The sequence below is a fragment of the Ascidiella aspersa genome, chromosome 4, assembly GCF_963924565.1.
Source record: "Ascidiella aspersa chromosome 4, kaAscAspe10.2, whole genome shotgun sequence".
In the NCBI taxonomy this organism is placed as follows: domain Eukaryota; kingdom Metazoa; phylum Chordata; class Ascidiacea; order Phlebobranchia; family Ascidiidae; genus Ascidiella; species Ascidiella aspersa.
The window spans coordinates 1,707,728-1,735,276 of NC_139450.1; the positions used below are offsets into that span (position 1 = coordinate 1,707,728).

At 37.2% G+C, this 27,549-nt stretch overlaps 2 protein-coding genes across 2 annotated transcripts; one reads left to right on the forward strand and one right to left on the reverse strand.

Moving 5' to 3' along the window:
- Nucleotides 1-213: 213 nt before the first annotated feature.
- Nucleotides 214-3,181, reverse strand: LOC146146586 (cytidine deaminase-like). Its single transcript, XM_083386639.1, has 3 exons — nucleotides 2,723-3,181; nucleotides 2,036-2,090; nucleotides 214-358 (listed from the first exon to the last, which is right to left on the reverse strand). The coding sequence occupies exons 1-3, from the start codon at nucleotides 2,968-2,970 to the stop codon at nucleotides 248-250; spliced, it is 414 nt and encodes a 137-aa protein (XP_083242765.1). The 5' UTR covers nucleotides 2,971-3,181; the 3' UTR covers nucleotides 214-247.
- A 13,765-nt stretch (nucleotides 3,182-16,946) lies between these two features.
- Nucleotides 16,947-27,421, forward strand: LOC146146587 (solute carrier family 49 member A3-like). The gene is made up of 10 exons (XM_083386630.1): nucleotides 16,947-17,088; nucleotides 20,405-20,616; nucleotides 20,900-21,063; nucleotides 21,374-21,456; nucleotides 22,560-22,691; nucleotides 23,026-23,145; nucleotides 23,827-23,979; nucleotides 24,911-25,065; nucleotides 25,789-25,988; nucleotides 26,572-27,421. The coding sequence occupies exons 1-10, from the start codon at nucleotides 16,984-16,986 to the stop codon at nucleotides 26,751-26,753; spliced, it is 1,506 nt and encodes a 501-aa protein (XP_083242756.1). The 5' UTR covers nucleotides 16,947-16,983; the 3' UTR covers nucleotides 26,754-27,421.
- Nucleotides 27,422-27,549: the final 128 nt, after the last annotated feature.

Consider the following 27,549-nt stretch of genomic DNA (forward strand, 5'->3'; position numbering starts at 1 on the left):
CATCATAAATTTATCTTAATTCGAATTAATCCGAAATAAATATAGACCGAATATAGATGTTAAAAGACTCGCTCATGTAAGGAAAATCATAGGACTGTTCACTTCTTACTAAAATCAGCTCATATTGTTTTATAAAATCGACGCTTTACGTAAAAAGGCGCTTATATGCGCATTAAGAAGACATTGTGCCAACAGGAAAAGAAGAACGTTCAGAAGACATACAAACACCCGATTAAAGCAAACTTAGTCAATATCCAAGGTCCTCTGGTCCGAACGATTTGGGAAGGAGTTCTCCGATGGTAGAAGTATCGTATTTCCCATCTTTATTCGCACAATACACAGGCAGGTCCTTGCTAAACTGTAACAAACAGAAGATAAACACCACTTGGTTAATTGGTTATATATAGATTATAAGATAATGATGGATGGCCTAACATAACGGTTTACAACATTGAAAGACGCGACTAATGGCGGAAGTTATTGCCAAACCTATTTAGTAGAGATTCGTTATGACAGTGTTGTAAACAATTTATTTAAAATGACTTGGGACCGAGTCAAGTCTTTTGAAAAATTACTCAAGCTCAAGCCGATTTATTTCCCAGTCGACATCTTTAAAATAAAATTTTAAATAATTAAAATTGTCCTATCCTGAAAACAGAAAACCAAATACCAGTGTTGTAAACAAGTCATTTTAAAAGGACCTAAGTCCCAGTCAAGTTATTGAAAAATAATTTAAGTCAAATCTTTTGCAAAAATACCAAGTCAAGTCTCAGTCCAAGTCATCAGTTGCTCAAGTCAAGTCCCAGTCAAGTCATTATGAGAGCAAGTCAACTTCAAGTCATGTCATTAAACCAAAGTAAACTGTTAAACTATTAAAATTGGTAAACTCGTCCGATAATAAGCAATGTTTAAACTAAACAAAATCATAAACACAATATATAGCCCCAACCAAAAGTGTTTAATGTGCAAAATTTGAGATAAATTTTAATAAAAATCACTTAAATTAATCCCAAGTTATTTGACAAAATGACTTAGGTACACGTTTTTTTTTCTTTAAAAGAATTAAGTCAAGTCAATCAGGCCATTTTGGTCAAACGACTTAAGTCAAGTCAAGTAAGATAACTACAAAAGAAAAAAAATAATGATATCTTCAAAAGTTCAAAGAAATTATTTTTGACCAAATAAAATCAAGTCATAATTGGACCAAGTCAATTCCTTGTTAAAACATTGAGCGTTAAACTATTGGAATTGGTGAACCTGTCCAAACATAAGCAACAACTGTAGCATTTAGCCTACTTTTACGTCACTATACACGTGGACCGTTGTCCACTGACGTGTGACCGCAGCGTCTAGCGAATTTCTTTCATCGTTTCACCTTATGCATCGTACTGAAATTGTCTTACTGATTAGCGGCTGGAATCACCGCTCTGTTTATTGCTGAGTTTCTAAGATTTGTGAATATACTCAAAGAGCAATTATCTATTGAGTGGATTGTCCTTGCCCAGAGTACAAGAAGTGAAGGACAGGTATTCTAGCGGCCTGTTCCTTTGGAGTCGGATTAAGAACTTGCAAGAGACTAAGGCAGCCGTCGGCTCTCGCCTTTAGAGCCAGCAGCCTTCTTACACCTACCCACAAACTCCCTACGCTAAACAACCTAACCAAAAATAACAAAAAACCAAACATATAACAAGAAAATGTTTTATCTGCATTAATTAAAATAAACCACCCATTTTTATTAATTAGGCTTAAGGAAAACACTTTATTTTTAATCAATTCACTTGTCCAAAAAACTTATGTCAAGTCAAGCTATTTGTCTCAAAGACTCAAGTTATGTCAAGTTAGTTTTCCCAAAAGACATTGACTTTAGTCAATTCAATTTGTTTAAAACAATGAATTAAGTGCACTTAAGTCAAGTCGTTGAAATCAGGTATTACAACACTGCAGTCAGTATAAGGCAAACACATATGGACACCAAGTGCTCGCTTTACAGAACAAGCTGGTCATAGTTTCGATAAGATTTGCCAGTATTTCTTACCTCTCTTATCGTTTGTCTGCACACTCCACACGGATAAGTCGGGGTCGGAGTATCACTGTACGAATAAAAACCACCTTTTAAATAGCTAGAAAATGCCAAACAGTTTACTGATCTCTGGAGATACCACGTATGGGTAAATATAAAAAAGGATAACTTGATATAGTTATAAAGGCACTAACTGAAGATGATACAAGTTCGTATCAAAACGTCTTAATCAAGATGCTGTCGATCTACTCGACTTTTTTGGCTTTGAAATTTATTATCAAGCTACATTACATATCCGTGCATAGTGTACCCAGTATATTGTTATCCATTACAGTATAGCATTCAAGCTTCAATTAGGAAAGCTGGAACATCACACTAACTGAAGATGATACAAGTTCGTATCGAAACGTCTTAATCAAGATGATGTTGATCTACTCGACAGGTTTTGCTTTGAAATTTATAAATAACCTAACTCACTCGTATAAAACGTTTGCTCGATTTTTATCCATTCTAATATACGTCATTTTAATAAACCTAAAGCTCTTTATTGAAGGGTCCTAATAAATTAGACACAGGTCCGTGTTTACACCAAATAATGTGTATACCTTTTATAAACTGTGTGTCAAGGAAAGACACAAAATCCCTTAAACCATTAAAAAAATGAAAAAATTAAACGTAAAAAAACAGCGAAGAGTGACTCACGATGAAATGGCGATGGCTGCAAACTTTTTGTGCCCCTTGGAAACCGCTTGAGCAATCGCGTTTCGTTCGGCGCAAATTGTCGGTGAGTGGGCGGCATTTTCCACGTTGCACCCCTTGAATGTTTCTCCCCCCTCGGTCAATAGAGCGGCGCCTACCCTGAAATTGCTGTAAGGACAGTGGGCACGTTCCTTTGCTTCCGCTGCCGCCTCTACGAGAGCTAGGATCCCAGCCTGGTTCAACTCAGTCATTGCTGTTTTGTGTTAAGCAGGTCGACTTTAACGTAAACCTTAAATAAGGAAGTGAAATATGGTCGGGTCGGATTCAAAAACCCGATGTTAGGTATGATAGTATTGTCTAATAAGGCCGCAAACTGAAAAAAGCAAGTCGTTTTTAACTTAAATCTTGAATTAGGAATGTGTTATAGTTTCGAATCGCATCTATAACCCAATGTCAAGTATAAAAGCATCGTCCGATAAGGCCGAAAACTGAAAAAGTCATTTTGACCAGAACACACTATATGAGCCACAATATCTTCAGCGGAATTTTGATGTGACTTTTACCAGGCATTCACTATCACGGATTTTCACGCTAGAAATCTGATACTATTGGTGTCGGTGGAAAATTCAACGCTTAGGAGTTTTATTTCCACCTTTTTTTGCTTGAAAGGTGGGATTAAACACCTTTTTTTTACAAATTTCCACCCTAACGTGGATTATTACAAGCTCCAAATTCTGTCTTTTTTTGGGTAAAACCGTTAACTCATAGATATAATTTGCAACTTTTCTCTTTAAATATGAGCGACAAAGATACACACTTTTACATTATTTGATACCATTTCCTTGAATGGAACAAACGTGCTCGGACGAAGAAATTGAAAAATTAACAAATATAATATTTGGTTAAATCGGAAGTTAGTCTGCAACTAAAACTGGGACACAATTAGGTTTTTCGTTAGAACAAATTGCGTTGTGCTCTCACCTATCAAACTAAACAACTAGAATTCCTTATTTGCCTAAACTGGCTTAAACATTTGTAAATAGCTGGACGTTAAAATGTCAACATTGCACAACCGTTCAGTTTCCGTCTATATGCCGCTGTTTGTGTAGGATAGACTCTGTACAATTTCCGTCAATAAGTCCAACCTTGTGCATATCTGTTCAACAGTAGTGCACGTTTAAAGCAATGTTTGTGTAGATATAGACTCTATACAAACAATGCGGTTAAGGGCCATCGACTTAACTAAGGTCTATAGGGCGGTATATTGTGTTACAGTAGGCTATTAACTTAACTTGTAAAGTCACTCTTAATTATGTTTGCGTTCATAATGAATGTTACATTAGAATTGCATTCTTGTAGTAATATGCAACAAGCAGCTTGTTCTGGACTTGATTTTTTTTAAATCAACTTAGGGATTGCTATAGGCTTTATTACCTATGTTTTAAGTAAACATCACCTGTAACACAACAAAGTCACACGAAACAGAGAGTAATAAACAGCATGATAGCTTTTAAAAAGGCAAAAAACATAAATTTACCACAGGCATATTTGACCCTGACCAAATTGCGCTACAAATATACTCTATCGTTTTAAAACATTATTAGCAAGGACCTTTTTAATTGTACATTAAAGTATCGAAAAGGCAATTCTGACACAAAGACTAAAAACAACCAACGAACGTCAAATCAGGGTTTAAGCCATTATTAATTGTTAACTGTTTAAAAAATTAGAAAAGTGTTGATAGAATTTTCCAACTAAAATGAGGTTAACAGTTTTATTGCTTCAAAATATTTAGTTTTGATATTTATGCCTTGAATTAGAGTGGAACTTAATCATAGAGTATGTTAAATGTTTACATCTAAAAAACACTGCTGTAGTAAAAAACAACTGCTGTGCAAGCAAATCATTTTAACTAACTTAAGGCTCAGTCAAGTATTTTTTTGCAAATAGCTTATGCGAAAAAGAAAATATATTTGATAGCTTATTTAGAACGTAAAGATTCAGAGATGGCCAGACATCCAACTAAATATTTTGTCTATAACGTAAACGTGATGGTTTTCGCGTTAACCTAGCTCAAAGGCGGCGTGCGTCGCATCGCACCTTCAAAAATAAAAATATTGGCGACTTAAATAATACAAAGACGTTTCTTGGCTTTGAGCGATTTACTCACATCTCTATAATGTAGCTATTTTATTCAAAGTAAAACCTCTTGTAACCTAAAACTTTCACAATTTTGGAAGGTGCGATTGAAGCCGATCGAGTTCAAGTCACTAGTTAGCTGTAACTGCAATCAGGGCGGATCCAGGGGAACACTTGGCTATGCCCACTCAAAGTTTCTAGATCTTATTCCATTTTGGATATAATCGTTTTTTAGGTGTCGTGCGTCCAATCGCACCCTCCAAAGTAAATATTTTGGCAACTTAAACGATATAAAGGCGTTTTTTGTCTTGCGCAAATCGATAACATCTTTGTACATTGTAGCTTTTGTACAGGAAGTAACACCTCTCCATCCTTAAACGTTAACTAACTGAACTGACTCTGTGATGTTCTTATGTTACTTCCTTGTTTCGTCACTTTTAAATGTAACTCTGTGGCGTCACTTTGTGTGCCGCAATGGTCGGTGTGTTTATTTAAATCGTCGTCAGTTTCTCCATGCGTGTCTAAAGTGACTTTGTACTTTTATCCTGTAAATTAAAAAAATCAAATAACAAATATACTAAACAAAATTATAAAGAAAATTATTAAATTTTTCGATTTTTTTTTAATTCCAATTCTTAGTTTTCATTCTAAAGTCAAACAAAACTTTTTGTAAATAGCCATAAAGTAGTTATAAACGGCCTATATTTTATTTATTTACATGTTCCGCTAGGTGTCGCGGTGTATTAAGGTTGTTTCTAAATGCACAAACCAATTCTAACCTTTGGTTCCAATGTTCTTATGACCTGAGTCAAGGACTCAATGACTTCACTTAAGTGCTCCCAATTCACTCTTCATAAACGACTTGACTTGAATCAAGTATTTTTACCAAAATGACTTGACTTAAGAAGTCTTTCCGACAAATATTTTTGTTTATTTTAGTGGAGTAGTTTGACATTATGCCTGGCAGCAATAGCTTATATCAGCGTGGTCCAACTGAAGGCCCGCGGGCCAAAGTTGGCCCGAGAGTCCAGCTTTTTTGGCCCGCGAACTGATGGTCAGCTTTGCTTCAATCTAGCAATATCTCTTCAATGTTTGTTTTTTCAATTTTTTGGTGTTGAAATTATTTCTTAACTACCCTAACTGAACAAAGGTGTACATTCCATAAAGTTAGTAGATACGCCATAGACTATGTATAATTTGCCAGCAATAAGCCTAAGAATCGCAATTTAAAAACATTGGCCCGCAAGATAAAATAAACCTTGTTTTTGGCCCGCGATGAAAAGAAGTTGGACCACCCTGACTTATATTATGGACAATACGCGTGACTTGTTACCAATGCTCGTACATTTCACGTTTTATTTTACATCAATGACTTGAATTGAAGTTGGCTTCCTCTCACGATGACTTGACTGGGACTTGAACCTGATGACTTATACTTGGACTTGACTTGACACATTTTGCAAAAGACTTGACTGGGACCCAAGCCACTTCAACATAACTTGTTTAAATGCTGCCTGGTTCATTATAAAAATTAACTTCTCTTTGTAGAAGGATTTATTCGACTTCGCGAAAACAGGCTTCGCCGAAATCCAAATGGGTTAAAAAAAAAAAAAAGATAGTTAGTGGTCTGGTGAAGAGCTTTAAACCTAGATTAAAAATGCTCTGTCCTGTCAAATGTCTGTTGGTTTTGTTGTATTATCTGCATTGGTGTGCTAATGCTTGATTTTTCAACATTTACATGACATTTTCCCTCCGTTGAAACCATTTTTCGCTGCGACTTTAATAAACATTTTGAGGAAACAGAATCATCTTAAAAATTGAAATAGGAGCCCTGGTGAAGAAAACGCGAAATCCTTAGTTCGCTTACTTTGATTGACATTTCAATGTAGGGCAAATAAACAAAGCAGCAATCCACACAACCTTGTATCAACAAGAATCAGCGGATAATGGTATGATGTTATTGAATCCCGATGCGACAAGGTAAACAAGTTGTAACGTCCGAGACTACACAATTGACCGTGACTTTACATTTTTTCTTAAAAATATTCGCGAATAGAAAACGTTAGAACTTATAAAAAATGTAAACTTGGACAGAACTTTTGAGCATAATGGTTGTAGTAAGACGTAATAAGAATATCAAAGCCCATACAGAAGTAGGTATCATCTTGAACGTTTCGAAGATCTCTTTAATCATTTTCAACATGAATAAAGAGTTATTCGAAACGTTCAAAATTATACCTACTTCTGTATGGGCTTTGATATTCTTATTATGTAATGTATAAATAAAATTGCGATTTATTCGCATAAATTTGGCGCCCTCCGTACAGTTTTTCGAAGTTTTTTTTAAGCGCTCATAGCTAAAATCGGATCAAGACAGGACCCGGTAATAATATCAATTTCGTTCCAGACTTAATATATCGCTGCCGATTTAGTATAGTCATTCTAGGAAATAATTTAAACAAAGTTAGCAGCACACAGAGCTGTTAGTATTATAGCGAAAATGTTTCAGGTATAGTTATAGGAGAAAAACAATCCGTATTGAACATCCAAACCGCATTGATAAAAATGCATCGCAAATAGGCTGGTTAGTGGTTACACACACAAAGGGTGAATTAAGTCTACTTTTTTAACAGTTATAGATACTAACCTATAGGCAACATTACACAAAAGATATTTGTTATTTACTTTGCAATGCTGTTTGCCTCTGTATATGATCTTGTAAGTGAAGCGTTTCGTTAAGAGGGAAAGCAGAAAGATGTACATTCTACAGTATTTATGTCCCTTAGAAAGAAACCTTAGGCCATGTTTGAGAAGAATGTGATTTCTAAGCTGGACTAAATAATTAATACGGCCAGGCTATAAAAAAATTCGCAAAAGTAGGCTACAAGTTTTAATTCTAGTGATTAAGTTGAAGCGTTGTAGTTCGTCAGAAAAAAAATTTCAAGATAATGCCAACAGGAAGCAAATCTATGTCGACTTACGACAATTCAGACAATACAAAATGACGGAAAGTCCATGCGCCTTTCATGTGCTATCGGTTCGGAAAGGTCGTCGATTTTGCCCCAAACTTTGGGTGTGACTATTAGGGTAAACACACCAAGGGCTTTGGCGTCGAAGTCGAACTCGGGACTCGGGTAAGACCACGTAAAACTACCCCAGTCCCGAATCCTACATGCGCATGCGCAGTACGAATTTGGCCGCAAACTGTATATTGCAAAAGTGTAATAGCAAATCTATTGTAAGTGGATGTATTATATGACACTCCTTTAAGTGGATTGCTGAGTATCAATCTTAAATACATGCTGTAGAGTCAGAGCTGGACTCGAGACTCGACGAAATCGCACATTTGGTCAAAGCCGGACAAGGGTTATTTTAAACTATTTTTTTTTTAAAAACACATTCTTTAGAGTCAGAACCAGACTCGGGACTCGACGGGATCGCATATTTGACTAGATTCGGACTCGGGACTCGGACTTGGGTTTAATTTATTGTCCAGGGTCGGACTCGGGAGTTGGGCTCGAGTTAATTTTAACCGACTCCGCAACCAAGTATCGGCCAAGTATCGGATATCCCAAGTAAACAGCACTTGTAGTTAACGACAGGAAGGCGCTAAAAGGTTACCGCTAATCGACTTTTTAATTGCTGCGTTGCGAGCCAGGTTGTGCCGTCGGCAAATGCACTTTAGACTGTTGTACGTTTTGTGTTCATTTTGTGGGTGTTTTGTGGGCGTGTAGCCTCCCGGCATAGACACCTGCGCGAACTTGACGCGCTGGAATAGGTTTTGGGCAATCTCCGAAAGTTGTGACGTTACACAGTTGAATTTTTTACACAGTCCTTGTATTGGTTACATCTTTCCAGCAATCACAATTTTAGCGAAAAATATAAAAAAAAAAAATAATATGCAAAAATATGAATATTAATATTCAGCGATATTAACCCTTAACTGTTGAGCCAACAAGTTCAAATTTTGACTCAACTTTCGGAGATATTGCCCAAAACCTATTCTAGCGCGCCAAGTTCGCGCAGGTAGCATGGACCACCAGTTTATCAGTTGACGTGGTGCGAGTAACACTGTTACGTGTTTATCACATAAACTCCTGAATCGATCAACTGTTAGAAGTCAGATCAAATATCAGAGTTCTCATTAAGTTGCATTACGAAATGATAAATATGGTTTTAGATTAGCGCGTTCCAGCCTTGGTTTGCCAAATGTTTTATTCGGTTACATTATGTAATACTTCATGATGCAATGTTTCGCGTGTGGTTACGATTCCAGTTAAAAACTTGTCGTTGATATTGGGCGATTATAGTAGCGAGTTATCAGGATGGCGAGAAATTTGAAACTTTCGTGTACAACAGAAGTTCATAAAGCTGGGAAAAGTTACTCGTAACCTCCCGAACAGAGAGTATTTTAGAACACCGAACGCGAGTTAGCTGAGTAAACAAAGGGAGCGTTCTTAATTGTAACTCACGCCTTGCAAGCTTTTCTAGAGTCGGAATGGCCAACAATAACCGCACCCATTATATAGTTCACAAGATGCCTTCGTTAAGGCTTACCGAAACCAGTCAGCTTGATAAAGATTGTAGTGCGAGCAAGGTCAGGCGAGGAAAACAACTATATGCTCAGTTGGTAAAGCGACGGTCCCGATACGAGGTCGTGAGATCGAACCTCACCGCATCAAACTGAAATCAAAATAAAAGACAGAAAACTGCGATGAACGAAGTTGTGTGTTTTGTAAACAAAACAATAGATTTCAATTTAAAAAAAAAAAAAAAACACAAGTATTTCCAGATTCGATTAGATATATACAATCAGCGAGTTTTGTCTCTATATCGTCGAATCAGTCATCCTAAATATCTAGTAATTGACGTTTGTAACGGTCCACTGATAATAATGGACTTGGTAAACAAAGCCCATTTCAATGAAGCGTTTATTAGGGGCCAAATTATGACGAGCATTCGCAAATCAAGCCATCATAAACCAGGGGTGAAAAAGAATACTTTTCTTACCGAAGCGCATAAAAAATTCTCAGCGATGACGTCACAAAGTTATGTCATCTAAAAGAGGAACCTTGGGAAACCTGAGGGTATCGCTTGATTCTTCGCAACACTCAAGCTTATGTTTGACACTGATTTCGGGAGATTTTTAAAATTGATTAAACTCATGGAAATTGATCAATGGGAAATGGTTTTAAGATTCCTATTTGGATTGCTTAATCCCGAGCTACACGTTAAACTACGACCGATATTTCAGATTTCTTAAACTGGAGTTGCTAAAAAGAAAGAGTTTCTCACAAACCTTTGATAAAAAAAGGGTATGGTCTGGTTCAAAAAGAACATTTTTTACCGATAGGGCGTACCTGCATAAATAATTTTACCGGAAGGTCGTTTTGACTGTTTCGGCTTACTTTTACCACCTGGTTATTTAAGTTGGAGGCAAAGGTTATAGCACGTTTGAGTTTGCCTCAACGAAGCATCATTTCTCCTATACGATTTACATTTTGTCCGTAGGCGTCGCAGTGTTTGTGCGTTTTGCCTTTGATTGCAGCAAATGTATAGGGCAAGGCGACGTTGTTTTGGCGCGGCAAGCCATAGTCAGGTTTAAGCTGCGTTGATCAGTTTATAGATGCTTTGGAAGTTTCTCTAATTTACAGGAATATTGGTGCGGTTCGGAGCTTGGAAGACATATTGAGGCTTTTCATAGCGAAGAAGGCGTTCATTTTTATCATTTTGCAGAGCTTTAGTTGCGGTTTTCCTTATAGTCGTTCGGACGGCACATAGAGGCAAGCTGGTAATGGCTGAAGAATTAGTAACTCTTTTATTTGCCGAATTTCATCGGATTTGATGAACCTGTATTCGTTTTGCAGCTTAATTTAAATTTTAAATCTGTAGATCTGCTTTAACTAATTGAAAAATCAAGCAAAGGTATATGACTTCTAGGTAAATAGAATACAGGGGCCTTTCTAAGTTAAGATTTAAAGAATTAGAAAAAGTCGTCATAGAAATCAATGCTTGTTAAAAAAGGCTAAGAAAGCCCATAACTTCTTCTTTATTTATAACCAAATCACAGTTTAAAACGATACATGTTTGAAAAATAATGAGTCTTCTCGTCTTAATAACGTAGCTACTGACTGCATCAGTCATTTATTGCAGCAGTTGCGGCTTGCATATAGCGCACCACTTGCCTAATACAGTTGGTTAAAGTTTTTGTTTGCGTACATCTTGATTTATATTGTTTTAGGTTTTTAGATGCTAATGATGCTTTTAGTAGCGAAATATATTTATCATACAACATCCAAACAAACTAATTTTCGGTTTACGAAGTTCTGTACTAAGTTTAATCTTTATAACTATGACGTTTTATATATTATTACTTTAACGTTATTAAGAGTGATATAGATAAACATGAGTTCTGACGTTATTGTCCTGCTAAGTTAAAGTTCTGTCTAATCTCTAATATTATATAAAAATGTACGGTAGTATATTTTAGTATATAAGGATTCGTGTAATAAAGATGGAGTCTTCGCCAGATATGCTTAGGGCTGGAGTGTGCTTAAGTATGCTGTGCTCAGTACGCATCACTTTAATATCAAACGGACCAAATTGGCAAAACAAGATAGATTGTACGCACCAAGGTGCACCTGGTAAATTGCACGCTGTCAACAAATCAGAGTCTATCAAGGCACACGTGAAGAAAGCGTGATACGCGACGCAACTTGGTTCCAAGGAAACATTGAGTGCTTTATAATTATTAACCGTCTGGTGTGGTCGCGGTGGTTAATGTCTGCAACGGGTTGCTTAATGTGCTTAATGTGTTTAATGTGCTTAATGCGCGGCGCAGTGTTGTTATGACCCGAGTCGTGACTTGACTTGATTTTGGTGTACTTTTGGTGTAAGTAACCTTTTTCAAATGAATTAACTTGACTTAAGCATTTAGGACAAATGACCTGACTTGGACTTAAGTATTTTGGATTGAATGACTTGACTTGGACTCAAGGTATTGGGTTTTAAATTTAACTTGGGTTTTAAATTTAAGTGTTTCCATTAGTTGTTTTTTTTTAAATAAAATTGGATTATTATTCATCCTAATTTTTACACGTAAAACAATTATCTTGCTGTGGATAGCGTTTGTGTTAGTTTTACTCAATTGCTCAGAATGGACGAGTTTACCAACTTCATTAGTTTATAGCAGGGGTGGGCAACGGGCGTTCCTTTTCCGTTTTTTGTGCGGCCCTTCACCTTCTTCCAGCTATTTTTCCCTTAATAAGGCTATGAGTGTGCACCATGTTGGGACTTTTGCTCTATCAGTTTCCTGTTTGAAGTGCGAGTAACCCATAGGCTACACCGCTACACTAATGCAATTGAAGTCGAATGGGAGCATCTATTACAAATCAATCTTCATTCATAAAGTTTTACTTGTGTTTAACAGCTGGTTTTGCATTAAGGCTGTTAATTGAATTTTACTGAGCCGATCCGTACGAGAAAGGCGTCATTGGAATTGTAGGAAAAGTTATTTCCGAATTCACAAGTAGACATCGCTGACCAAACTTTCGTAGTTGCAGCCTAGTAGCTCATTAGTTTTTCTAGCTGAAAAGCTGAAAACATTAATTAGTGTTTATTTGATGTGCGGCCTTCCAGTAAGCATTACATTTCCTAACTGGCCCTTGTGTTAAAAAGGTTGCCCACCCCTGATTTATAGTTTATCATCTATGTCAATGACTTAATGTTAACTTGTTGTCATAATAACATAGACTTAACTTGTAAGTTGCGTAACCAACGACTCTGACTGGGACTTGACTTGTTATTTTTTAAGTCATTTGATAATAATGAATTGTTCACAACACTGCTGCGCGATTATGCAATGCAAAAAGAGTTTTGTTTTTATCTGATCGCAGGATGTGCGGCCGTTGTTTACTTTTAAGGTGTCTTGCTGTTCTAAAACGGTCGTTTCAAATTTCTTAAACCGTGTTTTGAAATAAAGCCTATTTCAAGAGCTGAAGCAGAGGATTGGCAGTTATAGTACTGAGAAAGTTGAACGTATTTTGTCGTCCTTGTTGGGTTTACTGTGGTTTTGTGGTTTACACGTTGTACATTTACGGGGACGTGTAATAATATTAATATCCGACTTAAAAACTAATAAGTCAGAAGAGTTCTTACTTGGTTTAATTTGTTGCATTTTTTTAGAAATGGTCAATGTTGCGAGGCAATGGATATTGTTTTTTTAGCTTTAATCAGCCTAAGAAAATGTAAGGTAATCGATTTCATTGAAAGCAGGTGGCGCACCCAGAAAAGCTTGAAAGTCATTGACCTTTCGAACACAATACACGGGTTTCTTTAGTAATTTCAATAAAAATATAAAAGCCATAATATTCGATAAAAACGACATATCGGAATTTACAGACGTTTCAGCAATAACTCATGCCATCATCAGTGTAAAAATGAAGTGAAGATAAAAGCGATAAAACGTAAAAAGAAAGGAAAAAAGGACAAAAATAGCAGCGAAAAAAAGGCGTTGACCTTATTTTACACTAATTAAGATGGCATTAAATGTTTATTTGTTATTTAGTGAAGTGCAATAGCAGAAACAGAGATATTTTTTCCCGAAATTGATATTAGACTTTCAGTCCAGACCAAGTTCGGTTTAGTCATGAAAACTTATAACACAGGCTAAAGTTAAGTCATTTGAAAAGATTGACTTAAGTATTAAGCTTTTAACTTAATTTATTCCATTATGGAAACAACGCTTACTAGGGTTACTATTTCAACGACAACTTAACAATATTTACCGGCTGTTTAATAACACAAACTTGCAATCTGTTTTGAACAACGACCGAATGTTACACGAGAGCGTAAGAGTGGCGTGTAAATGACGTGACGTCGTTATTTGTCCTTGTGAACCTCGTCCGCCACTCAACACCGGTTAATTGGTGGACGCTAACTTATAAATATTTGCATTGCTGTGCACAACAGAATATGGCGCGTTTACTCACAAAATCACCCACTAAAGCAGGTTACGCTGTACTCTACTTGTTGTTTTTGAGACCGATAAAGATTAAACCAAGTACAGAACTTAGTAAACCGAAAATCAGCTTGTTTTAATGTTATGTAATAAATACATTTCGCTAGTAAAATCATCACAATTATCTTAGTTTGAATGAATGAATTCATACTAAGTTGTGTACTAAGTTTAATCTTTATCATTGATGTGCAACCAGAATCGTTCGTTTTCATCAATCGGATTCAGGCAGATTATTTTATTCAAAAGAAAATTCTGATTATTTTGTTTGAGATCGTATGATCATCGCTTTGGTTCGTGATCGTTCATCGCTAGAACAAATTGGCGAGATGCGCCACCACGTTGTTAGATTCTCGAGCTGCCAAGACTTAAAAAAAGCTAAAAAAGCAGCAGCACAACCACCTATTTTATTTTTTTAACTATTTTTGTAGATCTTCCAACCGATCGGGAGACTGGTCGTAATGACCCGTTTGTATTCCAACAACCTTAAAGACTGGTCGTAATGACCCGTTTGTATTCCAACAACCTTAAAGACTGGTCGTAATGACCCGTTTGTATTCCAACAACCTTAAAGACTGGTCGTAATGACCCGTTTGTATTCCAACAACCTTAAAGACTGGTCGTAATGACCCGTTTGTATTCCAACAACCTTAAAGACTGGTCGTAATGACCCGTTTGTATTCCAACAACCTTAAAGACTGGTCGTAATGACCCGTTTGTATTCCAACAACCTTAAAGACTGGTCGTAATGACCCGTTTGTATTCCAACAACCTTAAAGACTGGTCGTAATGACCGGTTTCACGCAAAGGTTTAGTGGTGGAAGGCGGAAAGTTTTAATTTTGCCCTAGAATTCTATGGAGAAACTTGCTTTTCGTTCGAATAGTGCACCTCAGGCTACATCAGAGATTCTCAAATTGTGCAACTATAGGCGCCCTGATACATCATTTTGATTTTCGAGGGGCGTCGCAAAAATAGTTATGCTTTGCATTTAAACTCAGTTACGCTAACGAAATGTTAGTAATTGTATTACTTTTATCTCCTGACATATAAATATTTTACGAAATAATTTTCACGCAAAAATGCAGTATTTTATTATGATTTTCCGAAACAGTATATCATTAACAAACAAAACAATAAATAAAATAGTAAAACTCATATTACTGATAGGGGCGTCGCAATCCAATTTACTTTTCCAAAGACTTTGCAAGAAAATAGTTTGAGAAACACACTGCTTTACAAAAACGCGTGCGCCGCAGCTACAGGTAATTGTATTGCTTGTGGCTAACGGCGTCAAACGCAGAGCACGTTTTCCACAAATGGGCCGCAATTTACATTCGATAGGATCTAACCTTTACCATAGAGTGTTTCGTGTCAAAAAATAGCGCCATTTACTGCGTGCAATGTTCGCAAGAACAATACGGCAAAAAGGTTCCGTTTGGGAGAACTTGGTTTTGAAGTGTTTTTCGTCTTTGGTGTGCAACTGTTGACGTCAATTCAGTCGCCGATTATTGTTTGTATGTGTCTGCCAGCATGTTTGTTTGGGAAATAACTACACAGGAAATTTGTTTTGAGCAGAAAGAAAACCTTGTTTGAGATGTAACGCATTGCTATTGACAGTTTGTAATCCTTGGAGGTGGTTATATAAGAGTAGAAACAGCTTTACGACAGATTTGGTGTTGTTGACAAGCTAGACCAGAGATTTTTATTTACCTGTGGAAATTAGGACCCAAAGCGATAAATTGTTAATTTTGAGAGGGTAGTTTTGAAAATGGTGTGAGATTCTATTTTTACAATAATATATAAAAAAGCAGTATCTATAGCTTTAAAATTGTTTAAACTGTAAGTGTCCACTTATGTAAAAGCAAATTACAAAGTCATTATATCGTTGTTTAGCCATGAATTGATTTCAGATAATAACAGAAGGCAAAAGCGTAAAAATAAAGTATTAAGTTCTTAAAAATATTCACAGTACACTGATTTTAAGAAACGCCGATCTAGAATTTTGTTCCTTCACGTTAATGCAAGAACTCTGATACGGTCGGTGAACGCGCTAACACGTATGATTACATGTCGAAAGAAAAGTGCTTAAACATCAGCCGTACAAATTCCACAACAGACTTTAAAGGACAGCCGAAAACGTTGAGTTGCTTATTAGGCGAGGTACGGAGAAATGGACAGGATTCGATTTTGTGGCTTGGCACTCCGCCCACTAGCTTTACCAAACGAGCGGTTGCGCTTATCGCAAATCTCAGAACGGCCTCGAATTACATTTCAAGTTATGCGATATGCCCTTTTGCCTTCTCTAGTTTGTTTTCGTGTTTTTTAAACGACAGATGAACTATAGTAACCGATATGCCATCAGCACCTATGTTAGAGTTAAAGCAAAGACGCCATACACGCTGATTTAGAAGAATTTTTACTGAACAGTTGTAGGTTACCACGTAAAAACGAGGTAATTTGATAAAGGGGGTTTGGCGTTTTGTGATTTTTGTTCTACTTTATGCTATTCAATTGGATGCAGCTTTATCTAACGGATTGAATTACGTTACTGTGTGTACTGAGATTTGTGAATGTATATGCTCAACGAGCAATTTCAATTGAGTGAAGTCACTCTGTCTAGAGTTCAAGAAGTTGCGAACAAATATTTTAGCGGCCTACATCCCTGAGTCCGGTGTATACAGAGACTTAGGCACCCGTTGGTGCACGCTAAACGTCCAGCGCCTTACTTACCCGCAGCAACACGCCCTAAATGCTATAATGAAATTTGTTTTGACGTTACGGTAATTGCTAGTTTTCACTTCCTATGAAAGGGTTGGGTAAACTAGTTTAATAAAAAACTCACCACAAGCATAAGGGAAACGAAGAATCAGCAGTATCGTTGAAATCAGTCTAATTTTATATACATATGTTAATTATATAATTAGTACTGCTTAAAGGGCCACAAAATGCATGTCGCTCGCCACAGTTCGCCCACCTATGGGCTACAAAGTTCACCGTTTGTATCTTGGTTAAACGTTTGTAGCGTGGAAATAAAGACATCAGTTTAACATCCTGTTATTTCCACAGATAAATATAAACCATATACTTAAAGCAACGTTGTTTGTAAATATGCACGAAAAGGAAAGGGAAGGGCTGACCGCGCAATACAGGAGCTACGCCAAAAGATGGCTCGTACTTCTCAACGTGGTTCTCCTAAACATGGTCGGAGCCATGGTAAGTTGTTGATTAACTATGTTTTTTTAGACTGACCAGTGACCAGTGGCCAGGGACGGACCTAGGAAGGGGGGTCGTGGCCATCCCCCCCCCCAACCAAAACTGGATTTTGCTGTTTTTTTTTCTGACAAAATAAACGAATTCAGTTACTTTAATAAAATAAACGAACTATTTGTGACGTTTTTAGGATTACGTTTTGGTGTAACTTTGTGACGTCACGTTTTGGCGTAGATTTGTGACGTTACGTTATGACGTAACCTTGTTATGTCATGCCTAAAAACAATTTCATGGCCTTTAAAAAAGCGCTGATGAATTCTAGCTGGCGACTTGCGCACAAGTTTTCTCGAGGACAGCAGGTGTTTTCAAGAATAAGTGTTTAAAGAAATCACGGTATGGCGTAACCTGCGTAATCCCTGATTTTTTTCTTGGCACCCTCAAACTACAATCAAGTACGAAAAATATGGTTGTTATCAAAGTTATACGCAAAATCTAACGGCTTATTTTGTAATCAAGGACTGACTCTTTTATCTTTACTTGAATTTTTACACTGATGACATGAGGTATTGCCCAAACGTTTGCAAACAACGAAATGTCGATTTTATCGAATATTATACTTTATAGCTGTATTGTTTTTATTAAAAGTCGGACGGGACGCCTGTTTTTCATGTAGGATCTAACATTTTCGCCCTAATATCTTACACACTTTGATTTGATAACTAAGTTGCAGAAATAAGGCAAAAGATAATCGTGACGCCTATTTTGTTTGAGAGACAATTTTTTTAATGGACATTTTTTTCGTTGAATAAGTTCGTGTGTGCGCCAGTTCAAAAAGCGTATTTTACGTTACACAAAGTATATATCTTCACTTCTGTTTGTAGGTTCAAAATAAAGATAAAAAATGTTGGTAATTGTTTTTGTTTGTATAGCTTCATAAGTAAAAAAATATTCAAAAATGAAAACTTAGAACTCGCCTAATGCCCAAAAGACTGTCTAAATACGACTATTATGCACTTTTAGAGTTATTATCCAGATTGTTTGTATGATTACGCTGTTGTTGTATGAGATTCACCGCGACTGACGACCCACAATAGACTGTAAAAACAAACTCTTGGGCTACAGCCGCACGGCAGACAATACCACCATGAACTTAAATTACCCACAAGAAAGGTTTGTTAGAAATTTGTAAATTTGGGTTTTGAAGCTCACCAAGCGTAAATGCGAAACGCGCCTTCATATAATCCCGTACACAAAGCAACGCTAAAAACTTTTTGCATCGAAAACAGGGTGTCCGTTTAACGAGATTGTACTTATTTAGGGGGGTTGCTAAACACTATTTGAGTTTTCCAATTCCGTTAACCAAACAATAGTTGGCTATAAGTTTATTGATTGTTCAGGAACTTGACACTTAATTCTAACAGGACTTAATAAGAATATGAAAGCTCACACGGAAATAGGTTTCATTTTGAACATAGTTAACTATGCTGAAAGTAAATAAAAATGTTTTCGAAACGTTCAAAATGCTTCCCACTTCTGTATGGGCTTCAATATTATTTCTACGTCTTACTACAACCTCCAACCATTATGCTCCAAAATATTTTTACAATCATTATAAAAAGCTATTTTTTCTAAGAAATAAGCTGTCGGTTTATAACAACAATTAAGTATAAGGAAAGATTTGTAAAGCTTGCCAATTTTCACCAGCAAAAATATCAACGTGTACAGAAAAGCGAATGGATGTATTGCATAGTTTGATCCGCCGTGAAAGTGGCATTTTTGTGCTTTCATACTCTGGTTTATTTATATTCTTTCGCCCAGTAAATATATTTTATATATATTCTTTCGCCCAAAATCATTGCCCTAATGAATAATTTGTGTTTAAATTATCAAAACGTCGGTACTTTTAATAAAAAATATTGCCAGAAGAACAGCCACAACATATTCATACTGTATTTATTTTCAGGTATTTTAATTTTTCAATGTACAATCAATAACAAAAAAACGCCAAGTCACCGCTTGCTCGCCTAATTACGCAGCGCACATGTGTATATTTTTTTGTTGGCTTTACGGAAGATTAACCTTAGGCACGATTAGACCTCAGACACATTCGGAATTTATTTAAGCACCCTTTTTGCAGCCGAGTAAAGGTTTGCAGCATTATCCAAGCGCAATGCCAAGTCACGTTTTTCGCGGTTCGTTAAGCGCTGCCTGTTTTTAGTTGCTGGATCGTTTGAGTAATGTCAAAGGAACGACACCGAGTGTGTTTGGGGCTGTGAACAAATTATAAAAAATTATGTTTGGGGCTGTGAACAAATTATATGTAAAATGAGGTTGAGATCAACGCGAAATAACATTTGTATTATTTATATATTAAACAAATATAACTATTTGGCTTTAAGCTTCGTTTGTGTTATTTTTTGTCGAGTTATTGCTTACAATCGTGCGAGTTTTAATTTTAATAGCTCAAGGTATCAATGTCTTGACTGGGGCTCGAGATTTAAAAAGACTCGTCTACAATACTGTTGGCTAGAAATGTTGTTAATTATTGTTCATGTTTTAACTCGCCAACGCCAACACAGTGTATAAACTTACTTTACACACATACTGAAAACAAGTGGCACTTTTGTTGTGACGAGCTTTGGAACAATCGTGCAATTTACTCTGACCTGACCAAGCGCAATTGTTCCAAAGCGTATCAATTTTAAAATACAACTTGTCAACAGTGCCACTTGTTTCAGCTTTTGAATAAGAAAAATACGGCTAGCTATCAACAAAGATTTATAAAGTTTGACAAATATTCAAGCTGCTTACTTCTGACTAAAAGTTATTCATAAAATAGCTTGAAATTTGTAATTCGCGATACATACATATTCGAGTGCGCGTTAGTATACATCACAATACAATGCACGCGTCACCATACATTGCACTAGCATGTGTACAAGTCTGTAAAGTAGTGAGAGATGTTGTTCTCCTTCCACGGCCGCCAGCTCAGCTCGTAGACGCGCTGTTGCAGAGATTATTAACTTGATCGCGAACTTGCGCTCTCTGCTTGATCTTCGGGCTCCGGTTTTCAGGTGCTCAGCCCACAAGCACCGCGCGGAAAGTGCTCAGCCGGGAGTTGAGCCCCGGATCTGAGGATTGCTGGTCAGTGGCGCTAACCACTTCGCAACGCGCCCGCTGAAAGTTGGCTTTCCATACATCACGTCCAGATTTTTAAGGCTTTATCCCGGCATTGCGTTGTTCAGTCAACCAAAATGTACCGCTTACAACATTTTTTTCTGTCAACTTTATCCTACAACAAGAAACCTGTTGTTTTTAGATCTGGCTCACATTCACTCCTGTCGCCTACAAAGCAGCCAGGTTCTACCAGACCGAGGTTGGAACCATCAACTGGCTCTCACTAGTCTTCATTCTAAGTGGCATACCTGTCGGAGCTCTCGCCACCTGGGTACTTGAAACTTACGGCCTCAGAGCTGCTATGCTTCTCTCGGCCTGGCTGGGATGCATCGGAAGTGGCATCAGAATCGCGAGGTAGTAGAATTATTGGAATGACTTGTCAATTAATTGACCTATTTGCACATGTGACTGTTTTTACATGACTTGACTTAGGTATGTTGAACAAAAGGCATGATTGATTTAAGTGCACTTAAGTGACTGTTTTTAAATGACTTTACTTAGGTATTTAAAAAAAAGGCATTATTGACTTAAGTGCACTTAAGTGACTGTTTGACTTAGACTTAGAAAAATGACTTGTTACAACACTGTTTCTAACGTGTAAAATACATGCAAACGAAACACTCCTCAACTTTTTCAGCGTTATTGAGTGGATATCACCCGACTGGCAAATAAGCCTGCTGTTTGCCGGGCAGATAATCGCGGCGTTGGGCGGGCCTTTCACCATCTACGCTCCCGCCAAAACCGCCTCCACGTGGTTTCCCGAACACCAGCGCACACTCGCCACCACCATCGGCGCTGTCGGTATGATTTTTTTCTGTTAAGGGGCGATCGCGTGTGCTACAAATATTTTTTGACGGATTGACAGGATAAAGAGGGAAATTATTCCTTTTTGTTTTGCCTAATTGGATCGATTAAATCGATTTCATTTTGATAAACACGTTTTAGAATGTCCTCAATACGTGAGGTTTGGTTCTATTTTGGTCACATTAACTGAAGATACTGTAATACAAATTGGTATAGAAACGTCTTAATCAAGATAATGTCGGTTTCCTCGGCCTTTTTGGCTTTGACATTTATCAGTAAGCTATAAAACCATCTATTTTGTCTACAGCCAACCCAGTTGGAGTGGTAATCGCTGGCCTGGTGTCGCCGGTCTTTCTGCAAGAGGATGGGACTCTGGACGTCTATTACTTGGTCAGTATATGTTTCACTTTGACTACAAGCAAAACCGTTCACTTGGATGGAATGCAACGCGATTGCTACGCATGTTTTCAAGGGGACTTTGCAATTTACTACAACATGTGCAAACTTAAGAATAGAGTTAGCTTCACCAGGCAACATATCAATAGATGGAAATCGCTCTTCTGGTGTAAACGAAGCACAAAAAGACGTTTTCAATTATTAACCCTAATGAGGTCAGCTGGTATCTTCTGCCGAAACGTCGGTTTATACTTCGTTTACACAAGAAGAGCGGTTTCTATCTATTGATACGCAAACTTAGTTTAACATAAATTTACCAAGTTTTTGACTTTAAAAAAAGATAGCTTCGTAGTGTTATAATGTCGGGCAGATATTCACTTACGTTATCGAGTCGACGATTATCGGACATAGAATAGCTATCGAGCATTATCGTTTACTTTTTAAGCAAATTCACCTTCGCCTCAAACTGTTTGTCTAAATCTTCTGCCAATTAAACTTTCAATGCTTCGAAGTTGGTTTTGGAACCGAATAATAAATAGTTTAACAACAAAACAACAAAAAACAACAGCACATGTTTATAAAAGATCTAACAACGTACTTAATATTGAATTACAAAATCTGTAAGTGTTGCAACTATCCAAAGGACTAGTAAATAGAAATACAAAAATAAGTTTTTGCTATCTGAAATAGCTTTTGATTAAGTCCACATGGTGGGTGCATTCTCTAAAAAACTTTCGTTTAGTCATTGGCCTTTGACAAACAGGCTTGAGGTTTTAATGACTCTTCAATCCGTGTTTTCAAAGTGGACGTGGTAATGTATTAAACATGTGCGAACGGAGGTGTGCACGTCTAAGGCTATTATGATTCCAGACTTCGCCATTAAACTTTAAATAGTAAAACTTCGTGACACGGTGGGGTTTGAAAAACCGATGCAAAACGTTTGGTAACTTTAATGCCGGCCCATTTTCCACCAAGTACCAAAAACTGTTCCGGTTGCTAATAATCGACGTTTTTATCTTTTTCCGCTTAAAAAATCCTTTTCACAATCTGCAGATATTTTATTCCTTTTTAAGGGATGTGTTGTTTTGTTGTTCCAGCTCCTCACCTACTTTGTACCCGCTGGGGTCACGGCAATTTTTACAACCGCTGTCATGACGTCATCGGAGCCACCTATAGCGCCCTCTGCTGGTGGTGTTAGGAAGCCAGGAATCTTCGGTGATGGAATAAAGGTGAAGTTTCAAGGGGTTTTACTCTTTGCAATTTTTAGCTAAAAACGTTTTAAATTCGCAATATATATTTAGTATCATTTTTGTAACATTTTAAGCCTCTAGATAATTAATATCTCAGCAACAGCAAAAGTGGTATCAATAGAAGAATCATATAGATACAACTTAAATCCAAAATTACATAACATACTCATCAACCTAAAGATATATTAAACTTATAGTCTGGTCGGTTAACATTAAACATTCGAAGTCTATTTCGCCTATCTACTGACCATTTTGGATATAAAACTTGTGATAAAAGATTAAGAAAGGTAAATCTGTTTTGTTTATATTTCAGGAACTGTTCCAGAACAAAAACTACCTTATCCTTGTGTGGACTGTGGGCGGTGGAATTGGGCTTTATTCAACGTTTGCAACCTTACTAGAACAACTGCTTTGTCCGTTTGGATACACAGACGTAAGTTGCAATGTTGTAGGGGTCATTTAGATGCTTGACATTAAGTCACTGTTATTTAAAGCGCTAAATCAGTTTTAAAGGCAAACAAGAGATTGAAAGTTATAAATTACTATATAAATGGGCGTATCTTTATGGGTTTCTTAATGTTCCGCTGACAAAAGGAACTGACGATGCCAGTATAGGCGAAATATATATTCCTTTACAAAACGTCTAAACCTGGTTTTACTCGGATTTTTAAACTTGTTTTTCAGTTTTATTGTTCATCAGTGACTATATATAACTATACTCCATAGCATTTTTTCTTGAACTATTTCTGTGTTTTCACCACTTGTTGTCGCACTGCATTTTGCCTATAGTGTTTACGAGTAATTGCTTGATTAGTTAAAGTTTATACATGGGGACAAACTACAAAACAAAATATAAATCGGTTCGTTTTAAATTGAGATCGACCTGGAGTGAACCATTACCCAGTTTAAAAATACTGCCCTATGTTCTGCCATTGCTCTTTGTTGGATATTGTAACTAGTCATGTGGCTAATTTTTCAACCTAGACCAAGTAAATTACCCAAAACTTTGGTAAGCCTAATAAGCAACCAACTTAATGATTTCAATAAAGTTTAATTACTCGTTTTGCCGGCACAAGTTTCAGTCTTAAATTAAAGTCACCTTAAATTCGCGCAGGAAATGGCGGGAATATGTTCTGCTAGCCTCACAGCAGCCGGGGTGGTCGGCGCTGCTCTCATCGGAGCTTACGTGGATCGTTCCAAGCAGTTTTCCACCACGTTGAAGGTCTGCTACGCCGTGACAGCTCTGGGAACCACAGTTTTCTGCTTCGTGAGTATTAAAGTGTACGTGAAACTTAAAATTCAGGCAAACGACGTCGTAAATCCCATTTCATTTCAAGTTGCTTTTACTAACAAAAATCGGCAAGCATTGGCGTATGGTTGTTTTGTGACTAGCCCCTCTCTGAGCCTGTGTAGATCCATTGGTGGAGCGACGGTCCCGGCATGACCAAGGTCGTGAGTTCGAACCTCACCACAGGCTAGTTTTACAGACAGTATATAGCAGGTAGCTGTGCTATGGCGATTTCTCGACTAGCTCTTTTCTGAGCCTGTGTATTCAGTTGGTAGAGCTACGGTCCCGGTATGACCGAGGTCGTGAGTTCGAACCTCACCACAGGCTAGTTTTACAGACAGTTTACAGCAGGTAGCTGTGCTATGGCTGTTTCTCGACTAGCTCTTTTCTGAGCCTGTGTATTCAGTTGGTAGAGCTACGGTCCCGGTAGGACCGAGGTCGTGTGTTCGAACCTCACCACAGGCTAGTTTTACAGACAGTTTACAGCAGGTAGCTGTGCTATGGCTGTTTCTCGACTAGCTCTTTTCTGAGCCTGTGTATTCAGTTGGTAAAGCTACGGTCCCGGTATGACCGAGATCGTGAGTTCGAACCTCACCGCAGCCTAGTCGTTTTTTCTGGCCTGCCCTGCTTGCATCATCGACAGATTTCGGTTAAATCTGCGATGACTTCCGGTGTACTATGATACGTAATATAGTATAGTAAGACTAAGAACGGGTTATGTAAAACCGAAATCATATAGTAACAAAATAGTATAACGATGAGAAGCGCTATTTAAATCTAACGCTCTATTGGTGGCATCGAAATATAAAATATTCTTGAAGTCAACCAGTTAGTAAAAATTTAATTCAAGCTGCAACACTTGTGATATGTAAACTATACAAACCTTTGTTGTCAAATTTGTTTGTTTCAGATTTTCCACATCAACATGGGCTACTTGATATTGATTCACATCGTTGCTCTGGGTCTCTTCTCCTTTTGTATTTACCCCATAGGGGTAGAACTGGGGGCTGAATGCACTTACCCAGTGGGAGTGGCAACGTCATCGGGTCTGGTTATGATATCTGGGTGAGTGAAAAAAATCTTGTGTATTTTTAGGGATGTCTAATGTTTATCGGTTCGGTCTATATATTGTACTTAGTGGTATATCGTTTCATGCTGGATACCAAATTAAACCAGATTAATCATAAACAAACAGAGCTATCTGTTATAATTACATAAACTTATACCGGTAGCACAATAAGCACCCCTTTTAAACTACCTAACAATCTGCATCCCTTTCTAATCACCAACCAATTCTCACACCCCCTTGCATATCGAAACCATTGTAATTTTGGAACACTATACACGGATCTATTCATAAGTTTAATAGTGAAAATAACGGCCCAGATAGACGTTAAAAGCGTCATGCTTTGTTTTCATTGCCGAAACGTTTGAAAATAAAGCATGTCGCTTTTAACGTCTATCTGGGCCGTTATTTTCACCATTGTAATTTTATTTTTATACAAGTGCCCTAACTGACATAACACAGTAACACGATACCAAAATGTGAGTTTTTTATTTAACTGAGCAAAGAAATTATAGTAATTAATTTTCTGTGTCTGATCTTGGATCCCTGCACCCCTTGGAACACCTTTGGTTAAGGAATCCTGGCCTAAGACATGAATTAAACCACATGAGAGTTAGGAAAGCGTATAGAGCAGCACTTAAGACATTATTACAGTTAAACAGTTAAGACACCTTAACACCAAATATGGGACATTTTGACTCCTAAATTAATATTTTTCGCAGCCAACTGCAAGCCATCATCCTTGTGTTAATCCTACACTCGATCGGTCGTCCAATGTCAGCCACCGAAACAGCCAAGTTCGATTCGAAGTGTTACGACACAATGCTAGACGATGACGTAGGCGGATTCGACGTCGGTCATGACTCGACAAATTTCACGACCGGGCAACCGACGTTTCAGCATGTCACATACGATTTGAGCGGTAGGTCACGTGTTTAAAGAGATTTGAGCGGAAACAAGTGGAGTAGCAGTTCTTGTGACCAAGTGTTCTAGCCAACAGTGTTGTGATAACTTAAGTTAATGACTTTAGCAAGGTGCACTTACGTAACTGTTTTCAAATGACATGACTTAAGATAGCTATTTTTTGGCACAACGACTTGACTTGAATTGACAAGTGTTTTGGACAAATTACTTAAGACTTGACTTAATTCTTCTAGATAAATGACTTGACTTAATTTTTTGGGACATATGACATGGGTTGAAATGAAGTGTTTTCATGTAGCCTATTTTATAAAATTGGATTATTTATCTTAAGTTTTGCACATATATCTATTTTCTTGCTATATGTGGCGTTTTGATTTTTTTTGCTTGGATCATTGCTTATGATAATAATCGGACGAATTTACCAATTTTACTACTTTAACTTTTAATTTAATGACTTGACTTGCTCTAATTATGACTTGACTAGGACTTGACTTGTTAATCATTCAAAAATACTTGATTTAAAAAGTTATTTCTCCAACACACTGTTAACCGCAACCGCATATCTGATTACTGTTATTCAGTTTCGATGTACGTGTGTGCTGCTTACATGGTTCTGCTCGGCGCAATTCTCATCATTTTCTTTCGGCCTAACTACCTGCGAATGGACGCCGAAGCCGGGAAGATCCCTAAAGCACTACCGGGCCGAATTGCCCCCTCAAATGAGGGGGCCTACAACGAAAGGCAAAGACTGACGTCAGTTTAGCGCGTTTAACATGGATTGTTTTTTTTTTTCTGCCTCTTTTTCCGAAGTTCAAGGCCTTTACCTTAAAGCGCGATGCTCAAAATTGAAAGCAGTGTCCTTCAATGTTTACCTCTAATGCATTGTATCGCCCAAAGTTTGGACAACTAGAAGTTTTTTGATTTTTTCTAAGTTAGATTGGAATAGAAATGACCGAATCTGCAAAAAACTACCTTTAACCGATTCACATTTAATTTGAATAAAATCGCTTTGTTTCTCGTAAAACTGTAATTTCTAGTAGCACTTTAACCTACAGTCAACATATAGTTCAGCACCTACCTTAAGATAAAATACGGTACTTTGAAACTTTAAAATACCTATTGGATCTGGTTGTCCAAGTCTGATAAAGCCTCCATTGTACAACTAACCGCGTTCAAAACAAATTATCTGAAACGTACATCTACTTTTCTTTATTAATATTCTATTTTGTTGAGTTGAAATAAATTTTAAAAAGGTTAAAAACCTTTACTTTTTCTCAACTCTTTTCGCATTTTGGACCGCGTTGGTGTTGTAGAAGTCTAGGCCAGTGTTTCTCAACCATGTCCCTCGGCCACATTGGGGCCACTGAGAATTCTTTGGAGAGACAAAGCTTATAATATTTTTTATAATTAACCAGTTCCAATTCCAGTTAAACCTAAACTTTTTCTGTTCTCATTATGACTTCAGAGATGCTACTTTCAAGGTTCTGTAACGTATTTTGTTTTCTACAAATTCAAACGACTAATTTCCTTCAATTGAGTCCTGAGACCTAAGACTAAGT

Excerpts from the sequence above, each read along its gene's own strand:
- LOC146146586 (XM_083386639.1), bottom strand. The coding sequence starts at position 2,970 with ATGACTGAGTTGAACCAGGCTGGGATCCTAGCTCTCGTAGAGGCGGCA. Across the intron at positions 2,091-2,722 it reads GCAGCCATCGCCATTTCATC|TGATACTCCGACCCCGACTT; the intron begins GTGAGTCACTCT and ends TTATTCGTACAG. Across the intron at positions 359-2,035 it reads GCAGACAAACGATAAGAGAG|TTTAGCAAGGACCTGCCTGT; the intron begins GTAAGAAATACT and ends TGTTTGTTACAG.
- LOC146146587 (XM_083386630.1), top strand. The coding sequence starts at position 16,984 with ATGCACGAAAAGGAAAGGGAAGGGCTGACCGCGCAATACAGGAGCTAC. Across the intron at positions 17,089-20,404 it reads TAAACATGGTCGGAGCCATG|ATCTGGCTCACATTCACTCC; the intron begins GTAAGTTGTTGA and ends TGTTGTTTTTAG. Across the intron at positions 25,989-26,571 it reads TGTCACATACGATTTGAGCG|TTTCGATGTACGTGTGTGCT; the intron begins GTAGGTCACGTG and ends ACTGTTATTCAG.